This window comes from Haemaphysalis longicornis, unplaced genomic scaffold (genome assembly GCF_048455015.1).
Source record: "Haemaphysalis longicornis isolate Haplotype H1 unplaced genomic scaffold, Haemaphysalis longicornis Haplotype H1 scaffold_1, whole genome shotgun sequence".
NCBI classification, from domain to species: domain Eukaryota; kingdom Metazoa; phylum Arthropoda; class Arachnida; order Ixodida; family Ixodidae; genus Haemaphysalis; species Haemaphysalis longicornis.
In genome coordinates this window covers 291,600,202-291,619,937 of record NW_027526203.1, presented here as the reverse complement: position 1 = coordinate 291,619,937, position 19,736 = coordinate 291,600,202, and the positions used below count along the sequence as shown (strand labels likewise).

The following is a 19,736-nucleotide window of genomic DNA, read 5'->3' as shown; positions in this document are numbered from 1 at the left end:
TCCCATTCCTACACGTAAGCAGGCTGAAGTGTCTCTGTCTTACTTTTTATTTATGTATTATAACCTCGCGCACGAAATTTGGTAATAACCATGGTGGCACCAGCGGGACCGCGGTACTTTGCAGCTAATGGTACTGAACAATGTCTTGATAAAGCATTCACGTATATTGTTTGCATCTACATTTTTATAATATGTTTGGAAACAAATACCGTAGCTTTATTATGAGACGTTTAATTTTTAAATAATTTTTAAGTGATAGTTTTGCAGGCCGTAAGGGCTGCCGCTTGCCAGGAGGCGCTAGCATCTGGCGCATGCGTAGAGAGGAGCACCTTTACGTGGCATGTCGCTGCTGCGAGGATTCTGCTCGCAAAAGCGGCGAAAATATTAGTATTTCACCCTGGTGTAAGTAAGAAAGAACAAAGCAGTCCATCTGGTTCAGCAAGTGAGTCGTCATTCTTGAGTAATATCTGTAACTGTCATGAGAGGTTTGTCACTCGTGGCGTAAGTGATAAGCTGCCGGTTGTGGTGATTGGCACTCCTATGTGCACTAAACGCGACATTGCACCTGATCCAACCCAGCTGATATGTGGTGTAAAGGCTGGTGCGTTAAGTTTCCGATTGGTAGGCGGCGGAAAACAATGTTTTTGCCTGAGCCAGTGTTGTGATTGCTGTTTCTTACGATACGTCTGCCAGTGCTGATTACGTGTTACTTGTGTAGTTGGTGACGTGCCTTGCTTGGCGTATTGAGGACCCTTTTCCTTGTTCAACACCGCTCGGGCCTACCGAAGTAGGTCTGTACGCGCTATTTCGTTTGATGCGCAAGAAACGCATCAAGAGCGTTCACCCGTTTGTAAGTAGGTCGAGTATAATTTCTGCCGAAAGATGTTAGGGGCGGTTGTTGCGGACGCACGCTGACAGATGCGACGTGCTCGGCATAAACCGTCGCTGGCATTGGCTCTTCGTTGACGGTGTGTTGGATATGAGTAGCGTGCCACCTTTCCCCCCGGAAAAGAACGGAAGTTCAATCTTGGAAGTATCGCCTGTCCCGTCCATATTCTTTTCCTTGTGCCCCTGTCAGTTTTTCGCGGTAGGAAATTGTTTCCAAGAAACCAACTTTCCGCTTTAATTACAGTTCCCCATTAATATGCCTTGCTTTAATGGTTTTAAAATTCCCCCTCGCTACCACCATTCAGGTTGATATCTTTGCAAAGTATTGAACAATATTGCGTCCGCTGTGACATGTTTGTTTTGTCTCTGTGTTACCTAAAGTGTGTTGTACAATATGAGGTTATTCTCGCCTGACGCTTTGCCGAACAATATTGCACTCATGAGGCGTTGTGTTTCTGCGTGTGTTGGTACAGCAGGTGTCTCTCAGCTCCTAACTGAAGGACTCAAGGTCGGATACGGTAATGTAATAATAGAGTGATAACAGTGACTCGTGTTGTCCCTGCGGCTTGACACGAGAGCAATTACAGCAAAGTGGGTTGACATGGTGATAAGTAGGCCATATGTGAGGGCTTGTACTGACTCCGTTCACATAATTACAATAACACCAGCTCTCAGATCTCGCTTTAAAGGGCATTTTTCAAGAGAACACGCAAGGTTACTGTGCTCGCAGTGCGAATGTGTACTTGACATCTGAGGGCTACATTAGAGTCCCATACCTGTGTTCCTTGCATCAGTCATGTTCAGCTTTATTCGTCTGTTACAACCACTTTTCTTAATACCTGATTAGTCATGATGGTGTAATCCTGGTTACTTCAGTGCACTTTTTCTGTGCACCTTGATTGAAGGACCTAACTGTTTTTGAATCAAATGTTTTCTGCACATGTTTGGTTTGTATGTTTTTGTTGGCTTTAGTCTAGCTTTTACTTTTAATTTTTTGCCTGCAGGGTTCTCGGAGAGACTTGCGTTAAGCTAATGACGTATTCACCTCGCTGGTGTTTCTTAGACGTCTTAAACCTCATTTCTTTATAATGTGTTCTTAAACATATTTGTTCAGCCTTGGTTTTCTTAAACCTCATTGGTGTCCTAAACTTGTGTGCTTTTCAGCCTTTCATGGAACTATTTGGATAATGGGAAAGTCTGGTTGGCAAGAGAAAGTCGTCTTTGCCTGCAGGCCCTTTTGGACTGTGTTATGTGGGCATTGCTAGGCTGTTCACACTATCCGTTCTGATACCGTGCATTAAGTTAATCGGTGTTCATCCACTTAGCTTTAGTTAAGCTACCCAAACAAAAGCTGTTTGACAGCACAAGGAAAATGATTTCAACCATAAAGTCAGATGCTGTGCCAACCATAAGCACAAGTCAAGCTACTCACCTTTTTTTCACGAGATGAGGTGAATATAAATAAATCAGACTGATGTCAAACAGCCATGCTGATAAGTGGGCTTGGGTACAGGTGATGAGATGTTTGTAAGCTGCGCTTGAGGTTACTAAGGACACACTTTTTTAAGGAAAACAAATGAACGACATGGACAGCACATTCGTTTGTTTTCCTTAAAAAAGTGTGTTTTTAGTAGCCTCAAGCGCAGTTTACAAACATGCAAAACCAACTAGCCCAGTTCCTGACTTTACTGAAGGAATGAGATACTCAAAATAGATGAGCACAACCACCTCTGACAATTATTTGGGAGAACCGAAAGCCAGTGAAAAGAAATTGGCCAAAGAACGAGTAGGGGCTAGAGTGCTTTTGGGAAGCAATCCCAAATAATAATTCATGCTAGTAGTTGGATGTCTACGGGACAGGCCTTCGTCCTGCTCTGGAAATAGGCCGATGATAGTGATGAGATTACCTCTGTCCGAAAAGGGAAGTGCACATTCAAGGCACGCTTCTAGTATTCTGGGGCAGAAGGGAAATTTAATGTCCCATGAAGCACCTTGATAGACTATCCCAAAGTGCCATAGAATGAGAACTTGGGCTTTGCACTTTGGATAAAAACTGCATTGTAGATTAAGGAGCAAACTGAACAGGAGGACATTTTTGGCTCAAACTAAGAAAAATGAGTGAGGTTGGGCGGGGCATGTTATGAAATAGCATGTGGGGTTACCAACGGGCAGGAGGGAACGCTGAGGAAGGGAGAGTGGATGAAGAGGGAAGATAAAACGAAGTGATAGATTGAGCTGGTGCGGTGTAGTAGGGGCAGATAGAGGTCGTTGTCCTGCATTGAACATTCAACTGATAATGCTGATGCAACTCTAGCAAAAGTTTGCTTGGCAATTTTTTTTAATTTGCTGTGTGCTTTCTGGACAAAATTGCAGGCCACATAAGCTGCTTTCATCTGGTCGCATGTTGCAGGCAGTCTGAGCTTTAAAATTGGCTGTTGGTGTCTTTTGTATTTTTTGAAATCTTTGCAGCAGGATGCAAAATGTCTGCTTAGTTTAGTACCCTCAGTTTTATGCCAGCTGGAGTGGGCAAACAGCAAATCCAAGTGGGCGTCTTACTACCATAGGGTATATGCGGCACATTGGGAGATTTGCGGCTAAGGGGTGAAGTGCATTTCACTACTGTATTAAGGCTATTTTTGCGACTTTGGAAAGCCAGCAAGTATCAAGTTGGTACATGTGAGAACACACCAGCGCAAAAAAATAGGACAGTGCAAACAGATTACAGCGCTTGTGTACATCACTTTTTTTCTTCTGTGTCCTGGTTTTGTGCTGTTTTGTTATAAATGGCAATTTTAGTTTTGCGGGCTGAACACTGCATTCTGTGAATGCAGACAGGGGATGGCGAACTTTACACTGAGAGGCGCACAAACAGAATTTGCTAAAAGGAACAATGTAGGAATTGTGAATACCTCTTACTACTCGGAAAGCAGGAAATGAGCCTGGAAGAAGACACAAATTTTGGATGTTTGCACTATGCAGAGGTTCTTTTTAGGCGAAGTGTCAACCACGGATAACTGAGAAGCAGCATTGTTAAAAGTGATATAGTAAAACAAAAAGGTGCTAAGGTCTGGACAGTCAAAAAGCCCTCAATTTTTGCTGAAAAACACAACTTTTTGGAGCTCTGTTTTCTGGTACCATGTCACACAAAGCATAAACTGTCCTTAGAAATACTTTGCAGGGGGGTTGTTTAAGAGGTCAGTTTGGAACAGCAGCTGGCAGCCACCATCTGTGTGTCCTTTCATCCAAATCTGTCTTAAGAAAGCCGTTGCTATCTTTTTATCTCCGGAAACAGAACATGAAACCCCTTTTGCTATGGCTGCTAGCATCAATGGACGATGGGAAAGTTCCGAGCTCTAAAGGCCAATAAAACTGGAAGTGTTGCCAAGGTTTTTATTGAGGAGACAAACATGGACGCATTCAAATAGCATGAACTCTGTGCACATTCATAATAGTAATGCTACATAGGGAATCCTTCAATGAAAATCACTTGCAGGCGTAGCGGTCCAAGAAATTGCAGGAGGCAAGAAACTGCACTGCCAGCTGCAATCAGGGGAAAGATGGAAAGGAAGACGTAACTTTAATGGATTAAGAGACATAAGAGAGGTCACATTTACGAAATTTGCAAATTATGCTTGAAATGCTTATGGCTGGTGACGGTGCTGGGAGCTGGGTAAAATGCCTCCATGATAATCCACGGGAGAAGTAATGTGAGAGCGCAAGAATTACAGGCTTGAGTTTACTGTTGCTTGTATAAAACGTGTTTACCTGAGTAATATTTAAAGGGACCCTGCAACACTCTTTGAACAGTGCAAGTAAACCTGCGCAACGTTTAGATTACACTGCCAGGAATACCTGAGCCAAATATTACACGTGCACGTGAAGCGGTGAGCGCGCAAATCGATGTGAAAGACGCGGAAAAACAAACCGCTCTCTCTTCAGTTGTCCTCATTATGCATGGCCCGAGGGACGTCACATAGGCCATGGCTGCCCGATCGGCTGTCACTGGTCAACTTCGCGGGTAGATTCTCCCATTTCCGCGACGTCATCGCTGTGTACGAACCTCTTCTATGCCTGAACCTGTAGGCACAGTTTTGCCGTTTCTTTTGTGTTTTGAGTGCGCGCGGAGTTTGAGTGATGAGCTCAATACTTCCCTTTCAACGGGACCACTCGACTACAAACGTTTATTGCTTCAAAAACGCCCTACCAGCCCGAGCGCGCACTTGCGAGCAGGCACCCATGCCCGCTTTTTTGTGGCACCAGACCGGAAATAGGTCCCTCCGCGTTGCGGAGAAAAGGAGAAAACTACCCGGCATGGGATATATCGAAGGCCGCCGAAGAGAACGCCGCGAGCCACCCCCCTCTCCGGGAGAGAGCGCGCAGCTTTCGTCGCGTTGCCCGCGGTCGAGTTGAGAGGGAACGATTATGCGCGATTTCTCATCGCGCGTAGTTTCGTTAATTGTGAACGGATTTTCATAATTCTTGCGGGAGGAGATTTCTGGGACAATAGACTTTATCCCAAAATACATTACTAGTAGTCGATGGCAAGTGTTGCAGGGTCCCTTTAATGGAATAAGTAAAGCCTTATTTTCCCATCAACTTGAGAATTTTAGAAAAGGCGATTCGAATTCAAATTGGAATCAAAGCAAGTGATTAGAGTGCAACAAGACCTTCATGCCTGGCCTTCGTAGATGATAAGTGTTTGACCAAGGGGAGACCTTGTCAGAAGCATTGCGAAATGAAGGGAGTTAAAATGGGCATAAGAGTGCTGGAACGTATTCAAAGAAATGTGCGCATACCCTGGAATGTTTTTTAGCCCAGGAGATTGTCCTCGCCGATGCCTTTGGAATGCTTAACTGGCAGGAATGAAGAATGGGAGTTGATTGGGGCTATTGAAACCACTTTGAAGTCCTTAGGTCCTGCATAGAGAAAGATTAACTGTAGGCATGAAGATAAGTATATAGAAATAAAAAGCAATATTCAATAGCTAAGGAGAGAAATTGGAATTCAGCATAATGAGGTAGGCTGAAATATCTGCCACAAAACTATTGTCCTGGGTAAAAAGTCAGTGCAGGCCCAAACCAAAAAACACAAAAAAAAGGTCAGATTAAGTGTGGCGGTGTGCTTTTGGGAAGCACAACCAAAGCGGTTGTCTTCCTCTCAGAGCTGCTCTCAATTGCCACTGGCAATCTGGTTGTGTGGCCCTTCGTTTAACGCATGGTCTTTTTTCCTGGGCGGTGCGTGCAGCATGAACCCGCCACAGCTGGGAGGAGGAGGACCGGTTTATGGGGGGCAGCCCTACGGCGAGCCGCACATGCAGCAGCCTGGCCCCCCTGCTTTCCCCCAGGGGCCACCCTTTATGGGATCCCAAGCCAAGACCTACAATGGGGTTGACGGCTACGGTGCTGGGGCAGCGAGTGTTCCTGGTGAGTATGACGGAAGCTTCTCTCGGACCTCCCGAGGTGGCGTTTCTGGATTCACGGAAAGGGCCTCTCCTAAGCTTTTCTTTCCTCCAGGGTCAGAGGGCGCAAATGGAAGACAGGGCAGCAGCAGGGAGGAGTGTCATAACTAGCTGTGTTCAGTCTCGCTACCATTCGGTTCTCTGCAGGCATCTTTTGCTCGTAATTTTATTCTGTTCTGCAAGTAAATTCATATCAATGAAGTTGCTGTCAATAATACATTGCCTTATTTTTAAAAAAAGGACATGATTGGCGCATAACAGCCTTGCCCTCTTTAAAAAAAAAAAAAATATCCGGCTATGTTGTGTTATTTACAGTTTCGGCGCTCAACATTTTTACATCTTTGAAAAATAAGTTTTCTTTTATCCCACTATCTTATTCCCACTACAGCAGAACGTCTACAAGCCACTAAGTGGCTCAGTGGTTAGGGGGCACTGTGCTACTGAGCACGGGGTCGCGGGATCGGTTTGTGAACGCGGGAGCTGTTTTTGTTATATCATGAAGGTAAAAAATATAATGCTCATGTGTTGGGATTTAGGTGCACATTAAAAGATTATAGAAGTGGTTGAAATTATTTCTTAGCCCTCCAATATGGCATGCCTAAAGGCGTAACCACATGGAGCGATTTTTGCTAGCGACGCGACAAGCGATAGCGACAAGTTGTCGCTGCCGCTTGACTTTTCGCCCGCCGATGCAACCACATGCAGCGACAAGCGACGGGTTGTCGCCCGGCCGTTGGCCACCAAGGGAGCGGGGCGATAATCTTTTTGTTTACAGGTTGGTTACGAATGCGAAAAAGATATATAAATACAATTTACTATTAAATCCCGTAGCTATAATTTAATAAAAACGTAGTCGGTGACGTTTTTTGAACAGTAATTATCAGTTCATTTTACACTCCGCAGTTCCGTACTTCGCGCTTGCGCAGAACGAGCGTGCGCGAGCAAAAAGGCGCCAAAAGGGGTCTTTCCGTCGGTTTTGCCGTTTTATGTCGTTAACAGAGGTGCGTGGATTTCATTTTTCTGGCTATGGAGCGCAGAAATCGTGCTGCCACGCTGAAGGCCCTGCTAAATCCGCAGCAGACAACAAAAATGCGCGCCGGTAGCGGGCCAGTAGCAAGCGGTGGAAGCGCAAAGGCTCACGAGTACATCGTCTGCTCCTGCCGGAGCGCTCCTGGCCTTCCGCCCGCCAGCGGCTTTCACGAGCGTGTGTGCGCGTTGTTTGTCTCTTGCCACTGAAATAAAACGCTCAAACAACGCGCCTTCAACGATAACTACTATGGATGCTACCAGGGGCGTCTCTGAAAGGTAACAACTTTGTGACAAATACACAATACGCACACACGCGCGTGAAAGCCGCCGGCGGACGGGATGCCAGCGCAGAACCGGAAGTCGCGGGAGCAGACGACGTGCCCCGTCAGCCTTTGCGCTTCTCTATCCCTTCCGGGCGACGCGATTTTTTGTTTTGTTTTTTTTTGTCAGGCCAAAACCGAGCGATACGCCAAAAGTTAGCGACAGACGATCGCTGCGACAGCCTGATCTTGCCGCTTGTCGCTGTCGCCGGTCGCATCGCTCGCAAAAAACGCTTCATGTGGTTATGCTGGCGACAAGCGATTTTTCTTTCACCATGTTACAATCACGCGTTGCGACTAAGATTAGCGACGGAGAGTCGCGGCGAAAATCGGATTTTGTCGCTTGTCGCTGTCGCTTGTCGCATCGCTAGCAAAAATCGCTCCATGTGGTTACGCCTTAAAGCTTGGGTGTAAGATTCAGTGTGTAAAGCCCCAATATGAACTTATCAACCTCGTTAAGCCTGCATCTGGCACGAAGGCAACAAATACTGCATGCAAAACAATAGTGCAGTTTAACCAGTCACAATAAAGGGGGAACACTCGCTTGGGGGTCGAACGTAGCCCTGTCTCCCTGAAACGATGGTTTAAGTGGGTACGCACAAACAAAATTCTACTGTGTTCTTGTTTTAAGTCCAAAATTTGTCAACCCAGAAGATGCCTGAATGTGGGAACACCACTGTAATGCCATATAATTGCTTGCAAGCACTGAAGATTGCACATATGATATTGCGGGGGTATTCTGAGCCTTACAGCTAGCAAATTTACAAGATGGGACAATCTGGCAAAGTAATTAACAGGTGGGAAGTGCACAGTTCAGTGGCATGTGTAAAGCATGCCAGCTGGATTTGTCACATGTCTTCTGGGCTTGTGTAAAGTCTGCACACCCCTTCCTTCTCACTTTTGTACCCACCCCCCTTTGTGTTTTTACAATTGGAGTGGGTCTGAATGTGCTGTAGATGAATTGAGAACGACAGTAGGTGGGACATTGTTCTCAGTGTTGTAGAAAAGTTTGCTGTGTTGCAATTGGGTATGACCGCAGGTAGCGTGCGCAAACGTTTTTTTTTTTATTTACGCCCTGGCCTGTATTGTGTTTACACCTATTTAGCGGAGGCTGCCCAGAGTCTGTAACTTGGAGGTTTTTTTTTTAAATCTTAGCAAAAAATACGCGCAATTGAGATAGCAGTATTTTCGGTCCAGACTGAAGGTGCAGTAATATCTTTGTGCTCCCCTACATTTCTCCTGCCTCAAATGGAGTGGGCTTATTATTGTGGTGATGCTGGTTCCACCTCTACTTTGTGCTGAGGTTGCAGCCTTATGTAGCTGGGGGATGTGCATGTGAGCTTTGCATGATCAGAAGCAGTATAACTCTTGCAGACAAAAGCTTCTCTCTTTCTGTTTAGGAACAGGGTGTCTAGCGACCGGGAAAAGTCAGGGAATTTTGCGCCACCGGGAAAAGTCAGGAAATTGTCAGGGAATTTTTCAATCAACTAGTACCAGTCAGGAAAAACCACTTCGGGGCCTGCCCACAGTTTCAGAATAGGGGAAACCAGTGTTGGGGGCCTCCAAGAAGTTACCGAACGCAACACCTATTATACCTCACCCTGTTAACACATAGCTAAATATATTTACCTAGCTCACATTATATGTAATTATTGTAAAAAAATTTGTTTGGATTGTTTTTTCGTTATGGATCCATGACTAGCCATGTCGGCTAAGGATCCAGATGACTTTTCACCCATTTTCTGTACCTGTTTATGTAATAAACATAGTTCTAGTTCTGAAAAAAAAAAAAAAAAAGTTTGCGCGCGACGAAAGCGTGAACCGCATGAAACGTTTTCTGGTTTTTCTGCAAGCAAAAACGCGCCGCGCACGCCTGAGGCGCGCTGACGCCGCCGCGAAAACCACTTGCACGGTGCGTGCCGAGCGGCAGGCGCCGGCAACATGGCGGCTGCACCGGCCGCGGAGTAGTGCGGTAGCTCCAACGACCGCTTCTAACCGCTTTTTAAAATGCTACTCAAGGCAGAAACGCACTTGCTTGTGCAGGAAAGGAGCCACGGCAGGCTCGAAATCGTCGACACGGCCGTGAAAATACCGCGCACGAATCGCGTGCAGAAACTCGCCGTGCGGTTCACGCAGCTCGCAGCTGGCTTAGGTTGCTGGGTGCACTTGCGCAGAGGGGCGATGTAGGTGGTGCCCAAATTGCACGCACAACGCGCTTTTTTTTTCAGCGAATTTTAAAACTTAGTGCTTTTTTGGAGCTAATCTTGAAAGAACTTCTTTCTTGTGACATCAGGAGCCAGAATTACCTAATCAAAAAGGAACATGACATGGTTTGGCGTGAACCGCGTGGGGCGTTTTCTGCGCGCGAAAATGCGCCGCGCATGTCACAGACGCTCTGACGCTGCCGCGGAACCGCCTGCACGCTGCGCGCGGTGCTGCCGGCAGCGGAAACATGGCGGTGGCTTTGACCGCGAACTGGTCACGGGAGCTCAAGTGACCGCTTCTAAGCGCTCTCTAAAATGCCACACAAGGCACGCACGAAGTTGCTTGCGAGGTAAAGGAGCTTATAATGTGGGTGAAAACGGTACTATAAAACATCATCCGCGGTGCTAGTGAAAGCGCCCATGCAATACCTGCCGGGGTGGTAAGCCTAAACATCTCTGGTGAGGCCATCCGGCTGTCTCGAGAGCTTCGAAACTGGCGCCATGAGGCGTGCGGCTCTCCATTGGCGCAAGTCGGCAGGCTCCTCCCACTGCCTCACGCGACGCGCGTCATTTTCTGAGCGAGGCAGAAGCTGCCGCGCGCGCGAATCGTCGACGGGGCGTCAAAAAATCGCACGCGCAACGCCGATGCGCCCGAATCGCGTGCAAAAACGCACCATGCGGTTCACGTTGCATGTCGAGCCAGGACAATAAAAAAAAGCAAAAGGTGCTCGCTGAAGCGCAACTTGAAGCTTCTATCCCGCAAGATGAAATAAACTCTCTGAAGCCGTAACAGCTAGAAGGCAAGCAAACCTCAAACTGAACAAACTGAAGTTAATGTGTTTTTCCTTATGATCTAGAAGGCAAGCAAACCTCAAACTGAACAAACTGAAGTTAATGTGTTTTTCCTTATGATAGAATGTGTTTTGTATATGCTTTTTATATGCTTCACGGACCATTTACACAGAATGGCGCCTGTTGTATAGGTCAGGGAATTTCGTTTAAAATGGTCATGGAAAACATGGAAAAGTCAGGGAAATGGAATTAGGCAATTTGCTAGACACCCTGAGGAATAAACAGCCCTCGGCTGGTTTCTCTCTTTTTTTTTTTTTTTTTTTGCCTCATGTTTGTTAGGGCCTGTAGATGAAGTGTAGCCTTCATGTGAACATTATTGGTAACTATACTTTTTGGTGAAGTTGTTCCTTGTGGCAATCGACCTGCTGTTGACAGTCTTGCCTAAAACGTCTGTTTTTCCTCGCTGTTTGACATTGTGAGCTGAGTGCTGTTGGTCAGTGGTGCATTCCATCTCCTAATTTTTCCCCTTGCCTTTGTATGCTGTGTCCTGTATTCTCATAAGTGGTCTGCCTTGTCGCAGTGGGCCCGCCACCAGGGATGGCTGCTCCCAAAATGGGGCCCCCGCCTGGAGCTTACATGGGGCCACCGCAGCCGGTCCACATGCAGCCGGTAATGCAGCCGCCGACGCATTTGCACCAGCAGCAGCAACAGCAGCCACCACTGCACCACCAGCAGCAGCAGCAGCAGCAGGCGGCGCACCCCATGCATCACCAGCCTCCGCCGCCCCAGCTCCAGCAGCCCCAGCTCCAGCAGCCCCAGCTCCAGCAGCCACCCCCAGGGCACCAGCAGCACCCGATGCAGTTCCAGCAGCAGCAGCAGCAGCAGCAGCCGGGGCCCCCGAAAGGCATGCCTGCTGGGCAGCCGGGCCAGTTTGTGCCCAGGCACCCCGGCCCCCAGGACGGGGCGCCACCCAGCATCCAGAGGCTGCCCATGCAGCCCCCGCCACCCATGACCAACGACCAGGTGAGCAATAGCCCCTCGACAGTCCTGCATCGGGCCCTGCTGTTCCACATCTCCGTGGCACGCACCGACTCCTGGCGATGCCCCTCTTCTGTTCCAGCAGCTGAGCAACCAGATGGGCAACCTGCAGCTGTCTCGGAGGCCCCCGCAGCCCATGGGCCCCAGGCAGCCCATGGGCTCCCAGCCGCCCTACCCGTACGCCCCTCCTCCTCCTCCTCCTGGTGGGGCACCCCCGCAGTTCTACAGCCCCGGTGGTGGTGCACCCCCACAGGTGAGACCCTCCAGGCCACGTCGTGCAACCCCTGTTTGCCAAGCTTGCCGCAACTCGGAAAACTGAACACTGGAACATTGTGCGAAGCAGAATGCTATGATAATGGCTAGTTAATTAGCAGCCTCGAGGCAGGCTTTTGCTCACCATCTGTGTTCCACATCTGAAAGGCCTCGAGTAAGTAGAACTTAGCATTCATTCTTCTCCTCCCGTGATGAATGAGGGGCCACAAAATACAGGCACTGCCTGTTGAGGTTGAGAGAAGTCAAGGAATGTTGTATTTTTTGTTTACAATTACAAGTTACCTGTGGTCATCACTGGACTGACATTTTGGCCATTGTGATGCGCTCTGACAAGAGCCCTTCATTAGTGCAGTTTGGCATTCTGTAGGCCATGGCAGCAGTCTACAAAACCATTTCAGAAAGTGTTTAATAGCACCTGGTTGTGGTGCTTTTCAAAAGAGGGAGATGGCCTTTTTATTGCCTTTGAAGCACCTTTACGGGGTATCGTGTGGAGAAAAACGACATTCAAAATGAATGGGAGGCTATTCTCGGCTGTAGATGCTTTCTTTTGTTAGGCAACCCTGTGGGTCTTAATGTTTTTGGTGCTCTGTTATCGTTGCTGCCCTCCCTCCTGAAAGTGCCAAGCCAAGGCATCTCCATATTGCTGTTGGCACACTTTGAAGTTCATTTGGTACATCTTTGGCACAACATTTGTAGCTGATCATTCCTTATGAATGAAGTGGCATTGTTAAATAAATGAGCACTGCTATGGTTGCCAAATGCACATCGCACGAAGGAGCGATCTAAAGGGCTGCGTACCGCTTTGGGGTCCTTGCACGCTGGGGATGTTGCCTTTTATAGCTGTTGGGCATGGTGTTGAGCCCTCATTTTGGCAAAAACTGTACTGAATGCATTTCGTGTGCTGCACTGAGCACGACTGATTTCCCTGGCAAAGGGCACATATTTTCTAAAATGCCCACCCCCTTTTCGGATAATGCAATGTGCCGGCTAGGCGTTTCCGCTCTCAGTTAAGCCAGCCAAATCTGGCCGCTTGTGAGCCCCGACTGTCGGTCAAGGTTTCAAAATATAAAGGGCACTGGTTCTGGGTTGGTTGATTGGTTAACTGTTAGTGGCGTCTACTTTGTATCAGGGAGGATGTCGTGTGTGATCTCGCCACAGAAGCACCACTCTTTCAATTTTAGTGCCGCTATTAGCGGCAGGGCCAAAAATAAATTTGGTCTGTAACAGATGGTAGGTGTCCTACCCTGCATTCCCCTCTCTGCGTATCCTCTGCGTCGTGCTATAGCATGTGCCTTCCTCATGCCCATTAGCCACACATCACCGGTACTTTGCAGGTAAAGGGTGCAAAAGTATCCAAGGGAATTGCACAGTCTCACAAACATCTGCAACACAGTGCGCTTGTTTGATGGGTTAACTGCTGCAAATTCGAATACATCCCTTGTCAACAGGTAAATGCAGTCTGCTCCTACAGTACTCCTAACACCGTCATTCGGACTGCATCTTCCGTTTCATGTCTGATGGTGATGTCCCACATGGAGTGATGTTGGAGCTCTGCTGAGTTTGATGCCCTTTTTAATATCTGTATGCCTGCCTTGGAGAATACTTTGTGTGCTTCCTCATACAAGTCACTGCCTTTTCAACATCCAGTAGCCCAGTGATGAGGTCATCCATGTGGAAGCCTTCTCCAGCAGTGCTGCAGTTTCCACTGCTGAGGGTTTGATCAACTCACCGGAAGGTGCTAAGAAAGTGCTGAGGGGTGAAGTTGACAGACCACTCTTTAATGCTTGGTCAAAATGTGGAACTCGCATTGGAGCGGTTGTCGCAAGCTTGGGTGGGAGGAGTCTTGTAGTAGTAGTCTTGTTTGGTCGAACTGTCCACTAAGTCCCAAGACACCTTCAAAGGGGACACTGTCTTCTCACTGGGGATGGTGGCAATCCCTTGGGCGACTCCTGGGGTCATGTAGCTGGCTCATCAGACGTGGTACTTGGGAGCCACATCTCTTTCACTGGCGTCTTTTGGGGCAGAACTCGGACGAGGAGCAGCACCACCACCATCTTCCCATCGCCCGCATGCATTCTCGCCAGCTCATCGGTGCACCCCTCTGCACCACTGCTGCACTCTTGCTGTGCCTTCGTCACTTCCTCTGCCTTGCTTCTCCTTTCCCTTCACTGAGGAATTTCTAGGCTGACGGGGCCGGGAGGGCCCCCATCACAGGTGTTGGGTTAGAGGCCCCAATGGCAAGGCACGGCATGGGCCACACGGGGTGCCGCACTGTGTGCAGGGTGTGCAAGCCAACGGGCCGGGTAGCATAGGCCCTCCTCCAGGGGCTGGCTATGGGGTCCCACCGGGAGCGCCCCTGCCCCCTGGCCACCCGTCCGCCCAGCAGCAACAGCAGCAGCGCAAGCTCGACCCGGACCAGATGCCCAGCCCGGTGAGCACACTGGCTGTCCTCCTTTGCCAGGCAGGGCTGTGTCAACTGCTGTCATTCCCTTTCGTGGTTCGGCACATGATCTCTCCTGTTAAGGCGTCTTATTTGGCACAGCAATCGGGCTAGTTGATTGCTCAGCTGACAATATGTGCATGGTGCTCCCTTGAAAATACTCCCAAAGTTTTAAATTGTATTGTGATTTTGCACGTATGGTTGCCACCTCTGAACCATGGTCTTGAAGACCAGCCAGGGCAGCAGCTGCTATTTTCAGCGGGCCTCCGAATGCTCAAAATGAATGAATTTTGGGCCCAGTCTGTTTGGTGATAGGTGGTGCATGAAAAGTGGCTAAAACAAAAGCCGCAGAGGGTGGCGCATGTCACGTCCAACATGCTGGGAGCGTGTTTCTTCCAGATCTACTGGCTGATTCGTAGAGGCATGTTTTGTTTGTGCGCATTTCAGTGTCCTTTTTGTTGCTGTGACATTTAGTAGTCTCATCCTCAACTAGTGTCACGCATAGGACAATGACGTTGATTAGAAAGAGTGCATTTTTATCCGATGTAGAGACCTCTTTGTTCTTCGTTAGCTGTCCTACATACATATTTCAGTAACAGGGGGCAGCTCTCAAGTGTAGTCACTTCCAGAAAGCTTGAAATAGGCCACAGGGTGAGAAATTGTTTGAAGCAAGTTGGACATTTTATTGGACATTAATCCTTTGCAGTCCGTTGTGGGGCCATGCCCGACACTGCCGTACACGGCGACATGGCTGTAGCGGTTGCTGTCGGGGTACACCCGACTTGGTTGTTCAAGGTTAAATTTCGCGGTTTTCCTCACTTTTTTCACACAAGTCCGGACCTCTCACAAAGGTCCGGGCTTTAAAGGGTTAAAACAGCACAAGCAGGCTCCGAAGTTATGGTGAGGAATGTTTCTAAGAATTTGAAATGTGAAGCGTTCTTTCTGTATACCCCACCATTGCTTAAAGGGGCCATGCAGACAAAATACGAGTGTGTTTTATTCGAAAGATTTTGTGTTTTATAGTGCCCCCAGCGCTTGTCCGGCAGCAAACAATCACTTTATTCACTGAGGAATTAATCAACTGAAGTTGAAATTTTTATTATCCCGCCAAATTGAGTGTTTTTTGATGTTTGCAATGACGTAACAAGGACAGGTCTTGATCGAACGTTCGTACACCGTTTAGTCTGCAGTGGGCTGGGAAGGTCTTGTTTACCATCAGATCTCCTAGATGGCGCCACCGTACTGCACAGCAGCACTGTCCCGTACCACCGCTGTAATGCTGCACCGCTGTAATGCTATCACATTACAGTGTAAATTCGGTGTCAGTACTGCCTCTTATGGGTTAAAAAATGAAAAGTATATATATAGGCAAAGATGTTTCCCAACTACTAGCAATGGTGGTGCAGTTAGTATAGGTCGACATTATTTAGCGCATAGGAAAACTTGAGCGAACATGAAGCAAAACACAAATACATAACCTGTGCTGCATTTTGCACGTTCAATTAAAAGTTTACATCCAATCAATTATGAAGGATTAAAATCACCTCATCTAGACTAAAAAACTGGGTCGAAAAGAGGCAGAGTAACTGCACACAAGAATAAGAGGCTTGTGGCATGCCATAGGCAAGTGTGGCCCACACGACCCAGTAAGAACGAAATATGTGGAGGCTGTCCCGCACCGCCAAGGAACCGCACAACTGGCGTCTGTAGTCGGTTTCATACATGGTGTGCAATGCAGTGGAAGTTACAGAAATAGTCCACAGCAAAAAATAAACAGTGTACCACTGCGCCTCGTGTCAAGACTCGGGGAGTATACAATGCGCGCATCAGAGAATAGAACAGATTTGAAGCACCAAGGCTCGAAACGAAGCCTGGCTTTTCAGAAAGGATTCTTTTAAAACAATGATAAAGGCAAGAAAATAAAATAAGCACAGGCAAATTAATGCTGCCTACATAGCTGAAGGGAAAGTCAGGAGTGGCAAATCCAGTTTGCGTTGTCTTCTCCAAGTTCAGACGCTCTTGTCTCGCAGCCATTTCCTCTTGGACATGTGGGGCCACCTGCGAGTTCCTCTTGTAACAGACACTAAAAGCAAAATACTACCAAATATTGCAGCAGCAAACGCACGTAAACCTAATCTGCTGAGATTACTCTAACTAAATCCTGATTATAGTAAATGAGTTAACAGTATTTGTCAGTTTATTTGCTTTGAGCAACCTGCGTGCCTTACTTTTCTCGTAGCAGGAACCACCCAACTGCGCTCTTTAGCCTTGGCAGCGTTGCACGCTATGTCTGAAATGGAGTATAATCATGGCTTGAAAGGCCTGCCTATCTGACGTTCTGGTCTCCTGCCACAACTGGGCTCAAATACATCATAACAGTTGGTGGGAAAAGTGGAGGACACACATGCACAGTCTCCTCGCACTAATTCTCCCTTAGCCAAAAAAATCAGTGTGTTGTGCCGAGCAACATGTTTATTGTGCGATTACTTTAATTCTTGAATAAACGGTGTTCTAATGCTAGCATGAAGTAGAGTAGAATTTTGTGCTTTTAGTTTGTATATCTAAACATTAACATAAATGCTTGTTTGCCATTTTGAAGTGCTACTTGTGGGCATAAATCTTTCTTCTTCTTCTTCTTGCTCTTGTTTGCTTCTCTTAAATCCAGGTTATCGAAGATGACCACTCAGTTGTAAGAAAAGCTTTTATGGCACAATAGTTCAGCATTTATTTAACAGTCTACAGAAGCATAACATGGCATGGCGTTTGTTTGCTCTCATAGATCCAGGTTATAGAAGATGACCGCAAAGCTCATGGTGGCCCATTCTACACAAACAAGAGGGGCCAAGTACCACCACTTGTCACCACCGACTTTGTGGTGCATGATGAAGGTGAGCCACATGGCTAGATTTGTGCAGTAGCAACAATAGCAGTCTTTATTTCCACCCAGGAGTCCTGGCATATCAAAGTTAAAAAAGACACTGAAGTGAATTTGCTTGCATTGCATAAGGGTCCCCCGAATCCACACAAATATCTTATGACTAGTGACCGTGTCCCTTAGGCAGGAAATGTGATTGCAAATGTGTTATCGTGCTTCTGACTGCTGTGCTAGTTCACCCTGCGCAAAAAGTGCTGCCCTTACCTTGGTTTTGCTCGAACTGTACCAGTCATACAGCGTACCAGTTGCACAGGCATATGCAGCTTACAGCTCTAGTGAAGCGAAGTCAGCAAAGTCAGCGAAGCATTGCATGTGCGTTTGTGTGGAGCTACTTTGACTTCATAGGCTTCACTAAGCTTGATACAGTCTACAAACTAACAAACTAAAGTGTCATTCTTCCGGGCACAAACCTTGTCCTGGCTTTGCATTGACTGAGCGAACGAATTGCGGCGACTTGCTGGCAGCCAGCTGACTGACTTTCGGAGGGTCGGCGAACCGTGGAGTTAAGCCGAGCCTGCTAGAGTAAGCGTCACACGAAGGGTCACAGGAAATCGGCAAGAAGGAGGATGCACAAAGGAGGACAGCACTTTCCGGTTGATTTTTTCTGCTAAATAAAGTTGCATAAATGCACTCGGAGTTGTGTAAATGGACCCTAAACATGACCTAGGGACTCAGGACTTCAACTTGCACGAGTAATCCTACAGTGTTTACAAATCACTTCAGTGTCTCTTTCAGGAGACAGGGAGGTGTTTGGGAGTGGTTCACGAAGGGAGGCCCTATGGTCAGCGTGATTGCAGGTGGTGGGCAACTGTGTCATCTGGGCTGGTGGCAGCAGTGTCTCCAAGTGGCACAAGTGGGCGTTGTGCTGGAACAGAACTGCCCAGTTGTGCAAGGCAGAATCGGTGCCAGTTGTGAGCAGCAGATAGACAAGGCCGTCACGGGGAGAATGGCGAGTAAGGACCAGGAGCAGGATGGGGGCCACATATTGACACAAAGGGAGTTTCAGAGGTAGAAGAAGTTTGCCATCCTGCACTGCCTTGTGGAACACAACTTGGGTACGCAAGCTTCATTGGTATGGGCAGTTCTGCCTTTTGCGGCCCTGTACGCCTGACTGTACCTGCCCTGAGTGTGAATAAAAGTTTTGTGGGTGAGTGTCTGACTTGGACGATCCTCCACTATGGAGACAGCGTGCGAGGCAGGCAAGATATAAAGGCAACTGACACTAGCCTCCAAGGGGGTTTATTCCCTAAACCACCCTAGTTCTCCCGCCTTCTATGTCGTCGATGGGTCCCACGTTGCTCAAGCGGCCGGAGTCATTCGACTCCGGCGCTAGCGGTGGGCGAAGGTCGGTCCAGGATGGAGGGGGACGAGCCAAGTCGCTCCGCCGCTGCACACTGTCATCTTCCCGTTCAGCTTTGTTGAGCACCGCGCCTCAAGTCCCTCTCCCCGCGCACGCAACCCCCCGAGCTCCACGCTTGCGGGAGCTGAAGCGGTGGCACCATCTCATGAGGCGCTAGCAAACCCCCCGGTAGTTGCCATCCTATTGCACAAGGTTGTCGCGCCTTCGTCGAAGAGCCACGTGGGTCTCGCTAACCGCGTACCGAGTGAGGATTGCGGGTTTCCACAAATCCCACAAAGTATTATGATTATTATTGTTAATGGTTGCGTTATACCATAGACAATAGTGATGTGTTCAACATGTTGGTAGCTAAGGTTGGCTGGAAGGATAGAGTACGAAGTGCGAAAACCGGCCTGTTGAGAAGGTTTGGAAAGAGTTAAAAACACTTAGTGTGTGTTCACCCTGAGCAAGTTAGGGTCTGTTTGTTATCCCGCCTCGTCTCCAGGAAGGAAAAAAATTATTTTGGGTAGGTCAGATATAACGTAAATGTAAGTTCAGTCTCATATCTAGGCAGTACTTTTTTTGAAAGTTTGTGAACAGGTGCACATAGTACTTCCAACAGCCATAACCCTGCCGTAACACAGAATTTCGATGCATTGTAGACTACTTGCTTCTTCTACTTTACATGAAAGGCAGCAAACCTCAGCATGAGTGTTCCTTTCTGCTGCCCCAGTACTTATCTACGGTGACAAGATCGTAAAGTGGCTTTGCACAATCCGTGTGGTTTAGTCGTAATGCAGTCATTGCCTTGTGAGGTAGGCTGTGCCTGTCCTTCCTTTATTGCTCCTGTTAATAATAATAATAAGGTGCACCGTGGGCAGGGCAGCAAGAGCAGCATTCGAAGTGATCTTGGAAAGAGAACAAACCAGTTAGCTTCTGCTGGCATAGCAGTGGACTGATGGGGGCATCGTTTGCGAATCGCTGGGCCTGTTCGTGCCTCCATAGTTGCGTTGTAAAAGG

The 19,736-nt window shown here is 47.8% G+C and overlaps 1 protein-coding gene across 3 annotated transcripts in view; it reads left to right on the top strand.

Moving 5' to 3' along the window:
- Positions 1-569: 569 nt before the first annotated feature.
- Sec24cd (COPII coat complex component secretory 24CD) overlaps positions 570-19,736 on the top strand; it is a 64,249-nt gene continuing 45,082 nt past the window's right edge. For 2 of the 3 annotated variants that reach the window (XM_077679601.1, XM_077679599.1), the window contains exons 1-6: positions 570-601; positions 6,133-6,311; positions 11,272-11,714; positions 11,812-11,982; positions 14,284-14,433; positions 17,222-17,330. In XM_077679601.1, coding sequence (XP_077535727.1) covers positions 585-601; positions 6,133-6,311; positions 11,272-11,714; positions 11,812-11,982; positions 14,284-14,433; positions 17,222-17,330 — 1,069 coding nt within the window. In that variant the 5' untranslated portion in view covers positions 570-584. The remainder of the gene's footprint in view (positions 602-6,132; positions 6,312-11,271; positions 11,715-11,811; positions 11,983-14,283; positions 14,434-17,221; positions 17,331-19,736) is intronic. The other variant, XM_077679600.1, reaches the window with a different exon arrangement.